This window comes from Enhydra lutris, unplaced genomic scaffold (genome assembly GCF_002288905.1).
Source record: "Enhydra lutris kenyoni isolate GAN:26980312 unplaced genomic scaffold, ASM228890v2 scaffoldscaffold28, whole genome shotgun sequence".
NCBI lineage: Eukaryota > Metazoa > Chordata > Mammalia > Carnivora > Mustelidae > Enhydra > Enhydra lutris.
In genome coordinates this window covers 24,080,776-24,093,275 of record NW_019154112.1, presented here as the reverse complement: position 1 = coordinate 24,093,275, position 12,500 = coordinate 24,080,776, and the positions used below count along the sequence as shown (strand labels likewise).

The following is a 12,500-nucleotide window of genomic DNA, read 5'->3' as shown; positions in this document are numbered from 1 at the left end:
TGTTGGAGTCAGTCTTCACAATGGCTGTTTGCAGTTAACTGCTGCTGACAGCTGCAGGCACACCAAAGGGCAGGACTTGCTTCTTGCACTGCCAGCAAAGAGGCTGGCTGCAGGGATTAACATGTTATTGTGTGGGGTTATCTCCCTTCCCATGATAGGCGTCCCTAGGAGGTTTGCTGGTCCTGGCCAGGGCTGCCTTGCTTGCTGTAGCAGGCATAGAGCTGTTTTGGATGGGTGCCTACTAGGGTGAGAAGTCTACAGGTAAATGCAGCAGCTGGGCACAATGTGCTAGCAAGGGAGATGGATAGTGTTAGAATTAGCTCCTATTGCATCCAACTATCCAGGCTAGGGGAGGGAAGAAAAATGGCACCTACCAGCACTTTTGTTCCTGGAGAACTCTCCTGCAAATACCCACCCCTTTGGCACATGTCCTAGAATTAATTAATAAATTCCCTTTACATATATCCCTGCATTTGCTAAGTGCTATTTCTGTGCTCTTTCCTGGTAGAGTTTTTAGTGTGCTGGCCCTTTAAGGATGGAGACTCCTTTTCCAATAGCTCTCTGGCTCTCCTGGAATTAAGCCTCACTGATTTTCAAAGCCAGATGTAATGGGGACTCCTCTTCCCAGGGCTGGTGTGGGGTTTGATCCCCTCACTCCTCTATGCTTGTGATGTCCCTCCTGTTAGTTGTTAGTCTTCTTGGGGATTTGGTTCCCAGCTGTATTTCTGCCCCTCTTATCCTTTGCGAGGTGGTCTTCTCTATGTAACTAGCTGTGGAAGATCTGTTCTGCATCTTCAGGTCATTTACGGAATGAGTTGTGGTAGATGTCTTGGTATGTCTGTCGGAGAAGGTGAGCTTGGGATCCTCCCTTTCACCAGCTTCCACAAGCAGCAGATCCAGTCTGTCCCTCACTACTGCTTCTGGGTGCTTTGGATGATACTGAAGTATCACAGGTTCCTTATAGGTGCTTTCCTACAGATACACGATTTTCGTGGAACTCTTGTTGGTAATTTATGGACCCCTGAGATTCACTTGGTTTCTAAAAGGTCAGTGCCTCTGAATTTATTAGCAGAAGCCCAAAAGGATAAAAAACTTGTTTAAATGTTAACACCTTTGCAAAGGTCTTAATTCAGTATTTTGTTATATTTTCCATTGAACAGATGTGTAGTGATGCACAAATTATTTTCTTATTCTGGAAATTTTGAAAGTGCTCACACTGAAGATAATAATTGCCATTATGAGGTTCGATATATGAGTTTAAAATGTTCCAAATACGACATAACTTAAAAACCCATCACCTTAAAAAGATTGACAGCTTTGATCACCCATAAGTTAAAACCTATATATAGAAGAGACATCATAAATCAAGAAGAATGATTAGCTAGGAGAACTGTTTACCATGTACTGGCAGAGGATTGAAACCCACCTGAAACCCACCCTTAGTATATGGAATATCCTTATAAATTAATATAAATGACACAAGATAGAAAGATATGAATGGACAACTAATGGAAAAAAATAATATAAATGGCTATTAAATATTTGAAGAGATAGTCTCATGATTTATAAAATACAGATTAAATCTACACTGAGATTTTTCTTAATCAGATTGGTGAACAGTGCCCTTTGTTGTCCAGTTTTTGAGGACATTCAAGCAGTGCACATGAAGTGTAAATTGCTACAGCTTTTTTGGAGGGCAGACTAGCAACATGGAACAGGATGAAAAACATACATTTCCTTTGATCAAGCAGTTCTTTTTTAAAGATTTATTTATTTTGAATAAGGGTACCTGCATGTGTGAGTTGTGGGGAGGGGCAGAGAAGGAGAGAGAGAATCTCAAGCAGACTGCCCACTGAGTATAGAGGAGCCCCATGTGGGGCTGGATCTCACACAACCCTGAGATCATGACCTGAGCAGAAATCAAGAGTCAGACACTTAACTGACTGAGCCACCCAGGTGCCTCTGATCAAGCAGTTCTGTTTCTAGAAAATTAATATTAAGAAAATGATGGGGAAACTGAGTAAATATAAATGTACAAGAATGTTTATTATAGCATTATATGAAAAAATAGACCACAACCTAAGTTTTTGTCATTTGTATTAAGTAATGGTACATTCATACACTGAAATACACTGCAGCCATTTAATAGGATGGGGCAAATCCTTGTGCATTAAAGTAGAAAAATATTCATTGTAGTTACAGTAGTGTATCTTACTGAATTTATAAGCTTTGTAATACTTATTTGGAATATATCATCTAGCAGACATTCAGTGTTTACTAAAGATTCTGTAGGGCAAATGTGTCTGTTTTGTGTTAGAAGCAGGTGGGTGGGAACCAGAACTGTTCAGAATGGCAAGAAAAGTTATTTTAAAAACTTACATATTTTATATATGCCTCTTCAAAAAAAAAAAAAACTAGGAATAATATACACAGTCGTATTGATAATGGCCTTCTTTGGGAGGAGGAGTATTTCAAGTTGGGATCCCAGAGAACAGACTTTAAAGTAGAAACTATGATGAGGAAAGTGTACTAGGGAGTTCTTTTGGGATCTACACCTATGGAAAGGGGAGAGGGAGGAGGCGGGAGTGGGCAGAGGGAGAAGTCTAGCTGCTATACCGTCTTAATGGACTGTCTCAGCCAATTCTGTGGGAGTTCTGAGTATGGAGGAACCAGAGCTTTTCACACTTTTATCAGCTGTTGATCAGTCATTGGGTAGCGATCGCTTGGGAAGAGGCGTGATCCTGCGTAGGCGATGCCCACACGGGCTGACAGCTGGGGGCTGTTTCTGTAGCAGTCCCAGCTTTCGGGCTGATCAGGGCCTTCATTCCTGAAGGGATCTGGGTAGCACAGCAGAGTCCACCACACTGGGGAACTTCAGTTTCTATATTCAGAATTTTTGATGACATATATTAGAGAAAATAGTTCCTTTTTAAAAAAGAGAATCCTTTTGAAAGAAAGACTTAGGGTTCAACTACAGAATTATTAACAGTACTTTCCATGTCTAGTAGATGATGTATTCCAGGTAAACAAATGTTTGAAAGCTTTTATGTTCAGCCCCTAGGAGATGGCTTATCTTTCCAACTCTAACCAGAACTTGGTTTTCTGATACCATTAGATTTTTCCCATATAGACAATCAGGCAACTTTTCATGATTTTTTTTTTTTCAAAGATTTAAGCAGAACAGTATTTTAGAAGGTAAGGTGTTGAATGGATATTGATTTAGTAATTTAAAAGACCATGTTTCTTAGTCTTAAGTATGCATTTATATGGAAATTGATGTCGGGCCTGTTGATAAATTGTCCAGGGTTGAGCTGCTCTTCCTTGGTGAGCCCTAAAGTCCTTTTCTTTCCTTAGGCACAGCTCCAGATGTTCCGAGCTCAGTGGATGTTTGAACTTGCTCCAGGTGTAGGCTCTAGCAATTTAGAAACTCGGCCTTGCAGAGCATCAAAAGGCTCTTTACTGAAAGCACCAGACACCAAAGGAAAGCAAGAACTGGCAAAAGAAGAAAAGTTAAGTATTATGGACATTGTGACAAAGGAACTTTTTCTTTTTCAATTATACATGAGAGTTTTTAGAGTCGTAAGTAAGTGATCATTTTAATTGTATTCTGGTGACATAAGCACGTAACTTATGAAGTAAAACTTTTCCTCATGTGCAGAAGTATACTGGTATGTCCATCCTTCACTACTGCTTCTAGGTGCTTTGGATGATACCATCATTCCTCACGGACTTCTTTCTAGAGGTACAGTGTCTTCATAGAACTGTCTTTGGCAATTTATAGATGGCTAAGATTCATTTGGTCTCTAAAAGTTCGATGCTAAAAAAGGAGAAAAAACTTGTTCAAATGTTAACACCTTTGCAAAGGTCTTAATGCAGTATTTTGTTACATTTTGAGTTGAACCAATGTATAATGATGCATTAATTATTTCCTTCTTCTGGAAAACTTTGAAAGTGCTCACACTGAAAATATTTGGAATGCTGTCGAATAAACCTCTTTTTAGTACTTACATGACATAGGCACATTACACTTTCCATTTTTCCTGTTCCATAGAGGCGCTCATGTTTACACAAAATATTTAATAAGCAATCTGGCATTAAGTAATTGAAATGACCATGATAACTAAAAATTTCCATATTCATCTTGTTTTAATTTTTATTTTGAAAATAATTACAGAAACCTGGGTGCAGGGAAGCCCCATACACCTTTCACCCTTTCTTCAGTGGTGATACCTTGCATAGCTATAGTACCATATCAGAAGCTAGGAAATAGACATTGGTATAATGCACAGCGCTTATTCGGACCTCTCAGATTTGTAAGCACTTTTTTTATGTGCACGTATATAAATAGTACATGTGTAGCTTCCTGTAACCACCACCACGATCGAGATCTGGACGGTGGTAGCACCACAGGACTCCCTCTTTCTGCACCTTTGTAGTTCTCTCCCGTCCCCCACTCCCTGACCATTCCTTCCCACTGGCAGTCACTAATCTCTTCTCCAGTTCTGTAACTTTGATATTTAAAAAATGGTGCAAAAATGGAATCCTCCAGTATATAACCTTCTGAGATGGGCATTTTTCACTCACCAGAGTTCCCCTGAGATCCATCCAGGTTTGTGTATAACAGTAGTTTGTTCCTTTTTATTGCTCAGTGGTATTGCACGATATGGGTGCACCCCAGTTTGTTGAACTATTCACCAATTGAAGGACATTTGGGTTGTTCCCAGTGTTTGGTGATTAATAGAGCTGCTACGAATATTCATGTGCAGGTTTCTGCATGAATGTAAGTTTTCATTTCTCTGGCCTAGGAGTGCAGTTGCTGGGTTGTATGGTAAGTACCTATTTGGTTAAAAGAAACTGCCCAGGGGTTTTCCAGGGTGGCTGCACCATTTTACGTTTCCAGCAGCAGTATCTGAGTGGTCCAGCGTCTCCACAGCCTCATCGGCCCTTGGGGTTGTCACTCCTTTTTAGCTATTCCGATAGGCATGTAGTGATACCTCACTGTGATCTTAATTTGTATTTCCTTAGTGGCTAATGACGTTGAATATCTTTTCATGTGCCATTTGCCACCTTTCTCTCCTCTCTGTATAATATATTGTCTTTTCTAATTGCATTGCTTGTGTTTGTTGAGTTTTGAGAGTTCTTTATTCTAAATACAGTCCTTTTTTGAGTAAATGGCTCATACATTCTTTCTCTCAGCCTGTGGCTTATATTTTCATCCTCAGGGTATTTCATGGAGCCAGAGTTTTTAATGTTGATGAGTTCCAGTTTATCAACCTTTCCTTCTGTGGATTGTGTTTTTTGGATCAAGTAGAACTCTTAGCCCAGCCATAGGTCTCCAAGATTTAAAAAATTCTTTTTCCTATAAGTTTTTTATTTTACAATTAAGTCCATGATCCATTTTGAGTTGATTTTTATGTAAGATGTGAGGTTTATGTCATGGTTCATTACTTTGCCTGTGGGTGTCCAATCATTCTGGTACTTGTGTTAGAAAGGCTGTAATGCCATGCATACTCATTTTTAAAACAGACTTTCAAAAATTGCATTTCACTATTTTTATAGGCTCGAGAACTCTTCCTAAAAGCAGTAGAAGAAGAACAGAATGGAGCTCTCTATGAAGGTAAAAAAACTCAGGGCCCGGGATCATATGTCATGACACTTCTAATAACAACTCTTAGTTACTGAACAATTTTTTTTTTTTTTAACTAGAATATATTTGGTATGTAGCCATCAGTCTCCCTATATTTAAAATTGTTTTCTACCAAATCAAAACTAAATATTGTATTTCTCTACAACCTCTTTTCAAAAAATATTGCTGTGAACCATCATCATATTGGTCTACGTTTAGGTTCTAGTATTTATTAATTCTTCATTATATTAAGGTCTTAAAAATAACTGTTTCTTGTTTTAAAGTAGTGTATTCTTTTATGGGTGAAAATTACTTCAGAGGAGGGGAATATAAAAGATAGTTTCTGGAACATATATGTATTTACTAGTTTACATTTTACACTAAGGAATTACCCCTCAGCTTTAATTACCTCTTTTATTTACCTCTTTTAATTACCTCTTTTATTAACCCATTAGAAATGCATAAGCAGAGCAGTGGGGTATTTTACTGTATTAGGTGTGTAAGTCGGCTTCCATTTTGTGATAGTAAAGCTAATAATTGGGGCATGGGAAAAATGCTTGTGCTTGAATCACTTTGAAAATGTCCTCAAAATGACATTTTCAGGATTACTGCATTTTACTCGCAAGTTTCTTCTAGTGATATTTTCACTCAGATATTAAAAGAGCCCAAATGGTGAGATCCCTCCACAGTCTTCATTAGTTTGTAAGATTCTCATCTCCATTTAATGTACAGTAATTTACCCAGAGTAACAGAACACAGCAGAATATATTGAATTGAATAGAGTCTGTCTATGGGAAGAATAGCTGGTTGGCTTCTGCAGTCTCAAGTTCTGTTGTATAGCTTTGTGGGAGAGATTGCTAAATACCATAGCTCTAAACCACCTGGCCAGGAACTTGTAAGAAAATAGGTTTTAAATGTTATTTAGCTAAGTAATAGGCATCTCGACTAAAGGAAATTGGATTTGAAGGTTAATTTTTTAAAAAGTCTTTCTTCTACCTAGTAGGAAGCATTTGATTATCCTTAACTCTGCATCCTAGAATCAAAAGGTTGCTTAAAAGTGTTTTTCTTGGGTCTGCAGCAATTGCATTTCCAAAGTGTGAAGAAAGACAACCACATAAGATCGCTTCTAACTACAAGGTTGAGGGAAAAGGTGGGAAGGGCTAACAGTCCTTAAGCTGCTATAATGTGTTAGCTTTAGAAAAAAGAAAGGTTATTTCTGAGTAGTAAGGCTTGGAAATAAGTTTGTTCACTGAACTACTACTGCATGTAGAAAAAAGGAATTTGGCTGTTTGTAAAGAAAGTTACCAAATTAAACCACAGTTATAGGTAATCAAAGGAAATGACAAAAAATGTGTGGTCATAGCTAATTTAGCTTTATTTCTTCTTTTAGCCATCAAGTTTTATCGTAGGGCTATGCAACTTGTACCTGATATAGAGTTCAAGATTACTTATACCCGGTCTCCAGATGGTGATGGCGTTGGAAACAGCTAGTGCGTATATAATTCGATAGACAGTAATACATAGAGTTTGTTAAAGTTAAGCGTCTTTGCCCTGTTGACTCTTAACATGATAAGAAGATGGTGGTAATTCTGTTAAATTATATAGTCTTTAGCATAAAGACTTGTTTATAAAGTTGTAGAAATTTTTTAGTTAGGGAAATTTTAAGATTAAAATATAGAAATGCACATTTTAAACAGATACAACAAAGATAAGGTGGCAAGAGTTTTTTTTTTTAAATAAAAGCAGTGATTATTGAAAGTAAATTAAAAGACACAGTTCACCTAAGTGAAACCTATTTTAAAAAGTTAAATCTATTAAAATATAATTAGGCCAAAGTTGACAAAATGTTGATAATGGTTGAAATTGGGTGATGGGTACATGGGGTTTCATCAAACTAGTTTTTCTCCTTTTTGATATGTTTGAAGTTACACATTTTTTTAAAGGTTTTTCATTTTATTAAGAAAATGCTAAATTATAACAAGACTTTATTATTCTCTTAAGGTATCTGGGAGGGCATTGTTAAGACTATGTTTCTTTAAAAGCCCAGGTGCAGGATAGAAGCCATGTTTCTTTGGATAGATGCCTCTTGCACCAAAGTCATAAAGCGGCATTGATAGTTTTACATGGACAAAGATCAAAAGATTTGCAAGCCAATTGATAGATTTGGCTTAATCTATCTCCAAAAGCTCAATTTGCTGCTATTAGAGAGAGGAGAGTCTCTCTACCCATGAGAGAATGTCAGATTAGAAACGAGCAATACATAGGAAAATAGTGTTTTTAGTAATAAAATACTACCATTATGTTACGGTATTACCTCCATCAGGTAATTAAGAAGTTACCTTTATGGATAACATGTGCTCATTGCCAGTGTTTTTTTAACTGCTTGCAGTATTAACACTCAAGCTTTGGATAATAAAAATACCACAGTGAAGTTAGTCTTAACTGTCTGTCTGAACTTGAGAGGCTAATGGTGTTGTTCACCAAATGAAATTTAATAGTGTGAGGTAGTTGAAACTCAAAATGAATCATGTGGGCTTTTTCTAAGCCTCTTTATGCCCTGGCGGGCATTTAGACCCAGCTCCCGGCCAGTTTGATGAATGGTGCAGGTGCTGTTGAGAAAGGCCATATTAAAAACGGTAAAGAAGCATTTCTTTTCTCTCCCATCCCTTTGTACAAGTCCGGATGCAGTGAAAATTCTTGAAGGATAAAGGTGTTTTTTTCTTATTAGGTCTAATAATCCCTGAAAGTCACTCTCCTGGTTTTGTTCTTGTTTTCTGCCTTCTGTGAAGCGCTGGTAGAGCGGCCCTTGTACCCATCTAGCCTCTGCCACACGTGCCTTTCTTGTGGTATAATTAGCCCTTCCTGGTCTTCGGACCTTATTCTCATCTAAGCTGCTTTGTACATCTGATCGCTTTTAAGGTTAATTCAACAAAAGTTAAAGGCAGATTTTTTTTTTTTTAAACACTGAATTACCCTTGTTTAGATGATTGATAGATGATTTGTGGACCCTGCTAATTAGGATTTTTAAATTACATATTTTCCTCTCTCAAGGTAGGGTGGTAAGGCACATCTGTTAGAAAACCCTTGGTAAGTAAGTACCGCAGATGACATCTGTATACTTGATTTTTATCCAGTTAGAATGGATTGTAGTCACATTAGTATGGAATATATTTACATAAGTTTTTAAAAATCATTTGAAATTATCTTTTTCACTAACTCAAGAAATCTCTACAGTAAAATGGACTAATTAAATCTCAACATTTGTATCCAAAATTCTAGTTCTTCCTGGGTGAGAATGAAAATGGCTGAAGCTTTTTTCGCCAAAAAATTTGGTATGGCCCTCCTTCGTGAGGCAGAGTAAACTTTTATCAAATCAAAAAAGTAGTTAAGACAGTTTGCATTTAGGTAACTTTTTCTAAAGCAGATTTGAAAGTACTATCAAAAATCAGTTTCTAAACTCTGTGGAGCGAAGCACTTAATTTATTCACCTCCCTCCTTTTTCAGCATGGAAGATAATGACGATGACAGCAAGATGGCAGACCTCTTGTCGTGCTTCCAGCAGCAGCTCACGTTCCAGGAGTCTGTGCTCAAACTGTGTCAGCCTGAGCTGGAGAGCAATCAGACTCACATATCAGGTAAGCGTACATGGCTGTTAGAACTCAGGGAGGCACACTTTCACGTTAGATTTAAATTTTCCGAACTTACAGGGCCAGATAACTAGCCAAATAATTGCTCTAGTTCAAAGTATGTTGGGAGAGCTAGTTATAATTACTGTTTGCATATACTAATAAGCTTTTCAAAATCTGAAGTAGAAAGGAGTTTGGAGTACAGTTCAAGGATGCCCTTCGTGATTCAGTGAAGATTTAAAAGGGTGTCTGAGTTATTGAAGCTGCCCAAGAAAATTAGAGGAAGACAGGTGTCATGAGGCATTTCAGCCTGAGAGAGGTTGCATTTATATTTATTTATTTTAGATTTTATTTTTTTATTTGACACACAGGCAGTGAGAGAGAGAGAGCACAAGCAGAGGGAGCAACAGGCAGGCAGAGGGAGAGGGAGAAGCAGACTCCTTGCTGAGCAGGGAGCCGGACACAGGGCTTGATCCCAGGACCCTGGGACCATGACTGGAGCCAAAGGCAGCCACTTAACCAACTGAGCCACCCAGGCACCCCAGAAGCTGCATACTTAAAATGAGTGTTTGGGGCACCTGGGCCACTCAGTCAGTTAAGCGTCCAGACTCTTGGATTTGGGATTGAACCTCATGTCAGGCTCTGCGCTCAGCTTGGAGTCTAGTTGAGATTCTCTCCCTCTGCCCCTCTGGCTTGTGCTCACACTCTCTCTCACTCAAATAAATAAAAAGATCTTAATAAAAATGAATGTTTCTTTCTTTTCATATGTTAAGTGTTGTTTAGTTATGTGGTTTTCTAGAGAAAGACACTTGAAAATATTCAAGGAGATGAAAGTTAGTTTTAGTGTCAGCAAATGCAATATGGATTACGTATACATACATAATTAGATATAAATATATACATATCAGACTATTTTATTTTAAAATCTCTTGGTGATAAAATGATCTTTTGAAGGAAAAGGTGCTTTATAAAAGTAGCTTCTGATCTGTTCTATACTGAAAAAAAATTTGTGTCTTGACGTCTGAAACCATTATTACTCTTGAGCCATACTGAGGCTGTGATTCACAAAGTCCGGGAGTAGTGAAGCTGCCTGCGCCCGAGAATGAGACCATCCAATAGCTAAGGAGGGTCGCTGAAGGGACGATGTTTTCTTTGCAGTGTTGCCGATGGAGGTCCTGATGTACATCTTCCGATGGGTGGTGTCTAGCGACTTGGACCTCAGGTCATTAGAGCAGCTGTCGCAGGTGTGCAGAGGATTCTATATCTGTGCCAGGTACTTCATCTTTTTAAAACAACTCAGGCAGGGGTGAAGAAAGAATTACGGTCTTTTGCCAGTTTCGATAAAGAAAAAAACTTGATCGATATTCAGTAAAAACTTAGAATGGATGGTTTTGCCTAAGCTCTGTGATCTTCCCAAACCACTTAGCCCTTAAAGGCTAGAGTGCACTGGATTTCCAGGGTGCAGATGTAGTCACACGTATTACTTACATAGAGCAGTTTGCGTGCTATCCTAGCTGATTCGGAAAAAGAATTGTGCTAGGAAAATAAACTTGAGTCATCTTCACAATAACTCTATAAATACCATTATGTGGTAATGACTTATATTTAGATTGCACTAGCATTTTCTTTTGGCCCATTAGAAGTTATCCTATACTTTTTAAAATACTGCTTTGTGAAGAATAATCATAGTTTAGTATAAAATGATTTGAGACTGGTAATCTTTCATGGATATTTTACATAAAAATAAATACTTTGTGGGGCACTTGGTTGGTTTGGTTGGTTAACGGTCTGCCTTCGGCTCGGGTCACGATCCTGAGGTCGTGGGATCTAGCCCCGTGTCGGGCTTCCTGCTCAGCAAGGGAACCTCTCCCTCTCCCTCTGCTGCTATGCTCTCTCTCTCGTTCACTCTGTCTCTCAAATAAAATCTTAAAAAAAAAAAAAATACTCAGTTTACTATACTAATCCCGTAACAAAGTCTTGTTGGTGCTACCTTAAAAATAGATCTTTAATCTGACATTTCCCCCTTGTCCAGGGACCCTTCTTGTTCTGCCCGTTACAGCTGGTCTGGGTTATTATGGCAGTGGCCTGCTTCCCCTCTTACACCCCTAGAGCACCCAGAGAGCAGACCACCAGAGTTAGAAAGCCTAAATCATACTCAGAGCTCTTCATTGGCATCCATGTCACTAAATAGCCTATAAGCCCCTCACTGCCCCTCCAGTCATGCAGCCTGTGAACCTGGCTTAGTTAGCTGCAACCATGTGGTCCTCATTGAATGCACCAGACACCCTCCCACCTAGAGCCTTGCACTTGCTATGGCTTCTCTCCAGGTACTTTCCCTGCCATTGTGCCTGAAGTAGTCTCTCCTCCCCCACCTTAGCTGTCCTTGCCTGTTTACCCTGCTCCATTTGTTTTTGCACTGAGCGCACTATCTGAAACTGTTGTTTTCTTAGTATGGTTTGCTTTCCCACCAGGAAAAGAGCAGGGTCTTTGCCTTGTCTGTCTCCAGAGCCCTGGTCAGTGCCTTGCAGGTGCTCATCAGATTCTTGCAGAAATATTTCTGCATTTAGGGACTTAGCCTTTTTTATAAGTTGATGTTATGCTTTTATTACCTAGAGACCCTGAGATATGGCGTTTGGCCTGCTTGAAAGTTTGGGGCAGAAGCTGTATTAAGCTTGTTCCGTACACATCCTGGAGGGAGATGTTTTTAGAAAGGCCCCGTGTTCGGTTTGATGGTAAGTTGAACTCTTCAGAACTTAGGAGAAATAGTGGTCTAGCATGTTGATTTTGATAAGTACACAGTCTTAACTTTCTGTAAAAGATCTGAGTACTCTAATCATACTTAAAGGAAACCACAATAAAAATAAAGCTGGAAACATGTTAGCTGATTTTTAACTGTAAAAAAAAACTAAACTAAAAAACCTCAAAACTTTCTTTTTATAGGAGTATATATCAGTAAAACGACATATATTCGTCAAGGGGAACAGTCTCTTGATGGTTTCTATAGAGCCTGGCACCAAGTGGAATATTACAGGTACAACTGTAGTAAACTGAGTGAGTGAAAAATTCTCTCTCTCCAAGTATTAGTTCATTAGCTACCGGGCGGCTGTTGTTTGTGGCCTTCGCATTTATCCACAAAATGACCCTCAGTACTTTTCTCCAGTTTTGTAACAGGAACTGAACTCAAAGAACCAAGAGGTTAATACAAATTATTTAATTCCTCCTAGCTTCTAAATTGAAGAATCCCTTTA

General features: G+C 38.6%; 1 protein-coding gene across 2 annotated transcripts in view; it reads left to right on the top strand.

Annotated features, from left to right (window-relative positions):
• The window catches only part of LOC111152281 (F-box protein 9), a 41,266-nt gene that overhangs the window by 16,970 nt on the left and 11,796 nt on the right, over nt 1-12,500 (top strand). The window contains exons 3-10 of one of the 2 annotated variants that reach the window (XM_022510751.1): nt 3,355-3,509; nt 3,567; nt 5,560-5,617; nt 7,017-7,116; nt 9,131-9,261; nt 10,411-10,525; nt 11,866-11,984; nt 12,193-12,283. In XM_022510751.1, the coding sequence (XP_022366459.1) occupies nt 3,355-3,509; nt 3,567; nt 5,560-5,617; nt 7,017-7,116; nt 9,131-9,261; nt 10,411-10,525; nt 11,866-11,984; nt 12,193-12,283 (770 nt within the window). Of the gene's footprint in view, nt 1-3,354; nt 3,511-3,566; nt 3,568-5,559; nt 5,618-7,016; nt 7,117-9,130; nt 9,262-10,410; nt 10,526-11,865; nt 11,985-12,192; nt 12,284-12,500 lie in introns of both variants that reach the window. The other variant, XM_022510750.1, reaches the window with a different exon arrangement.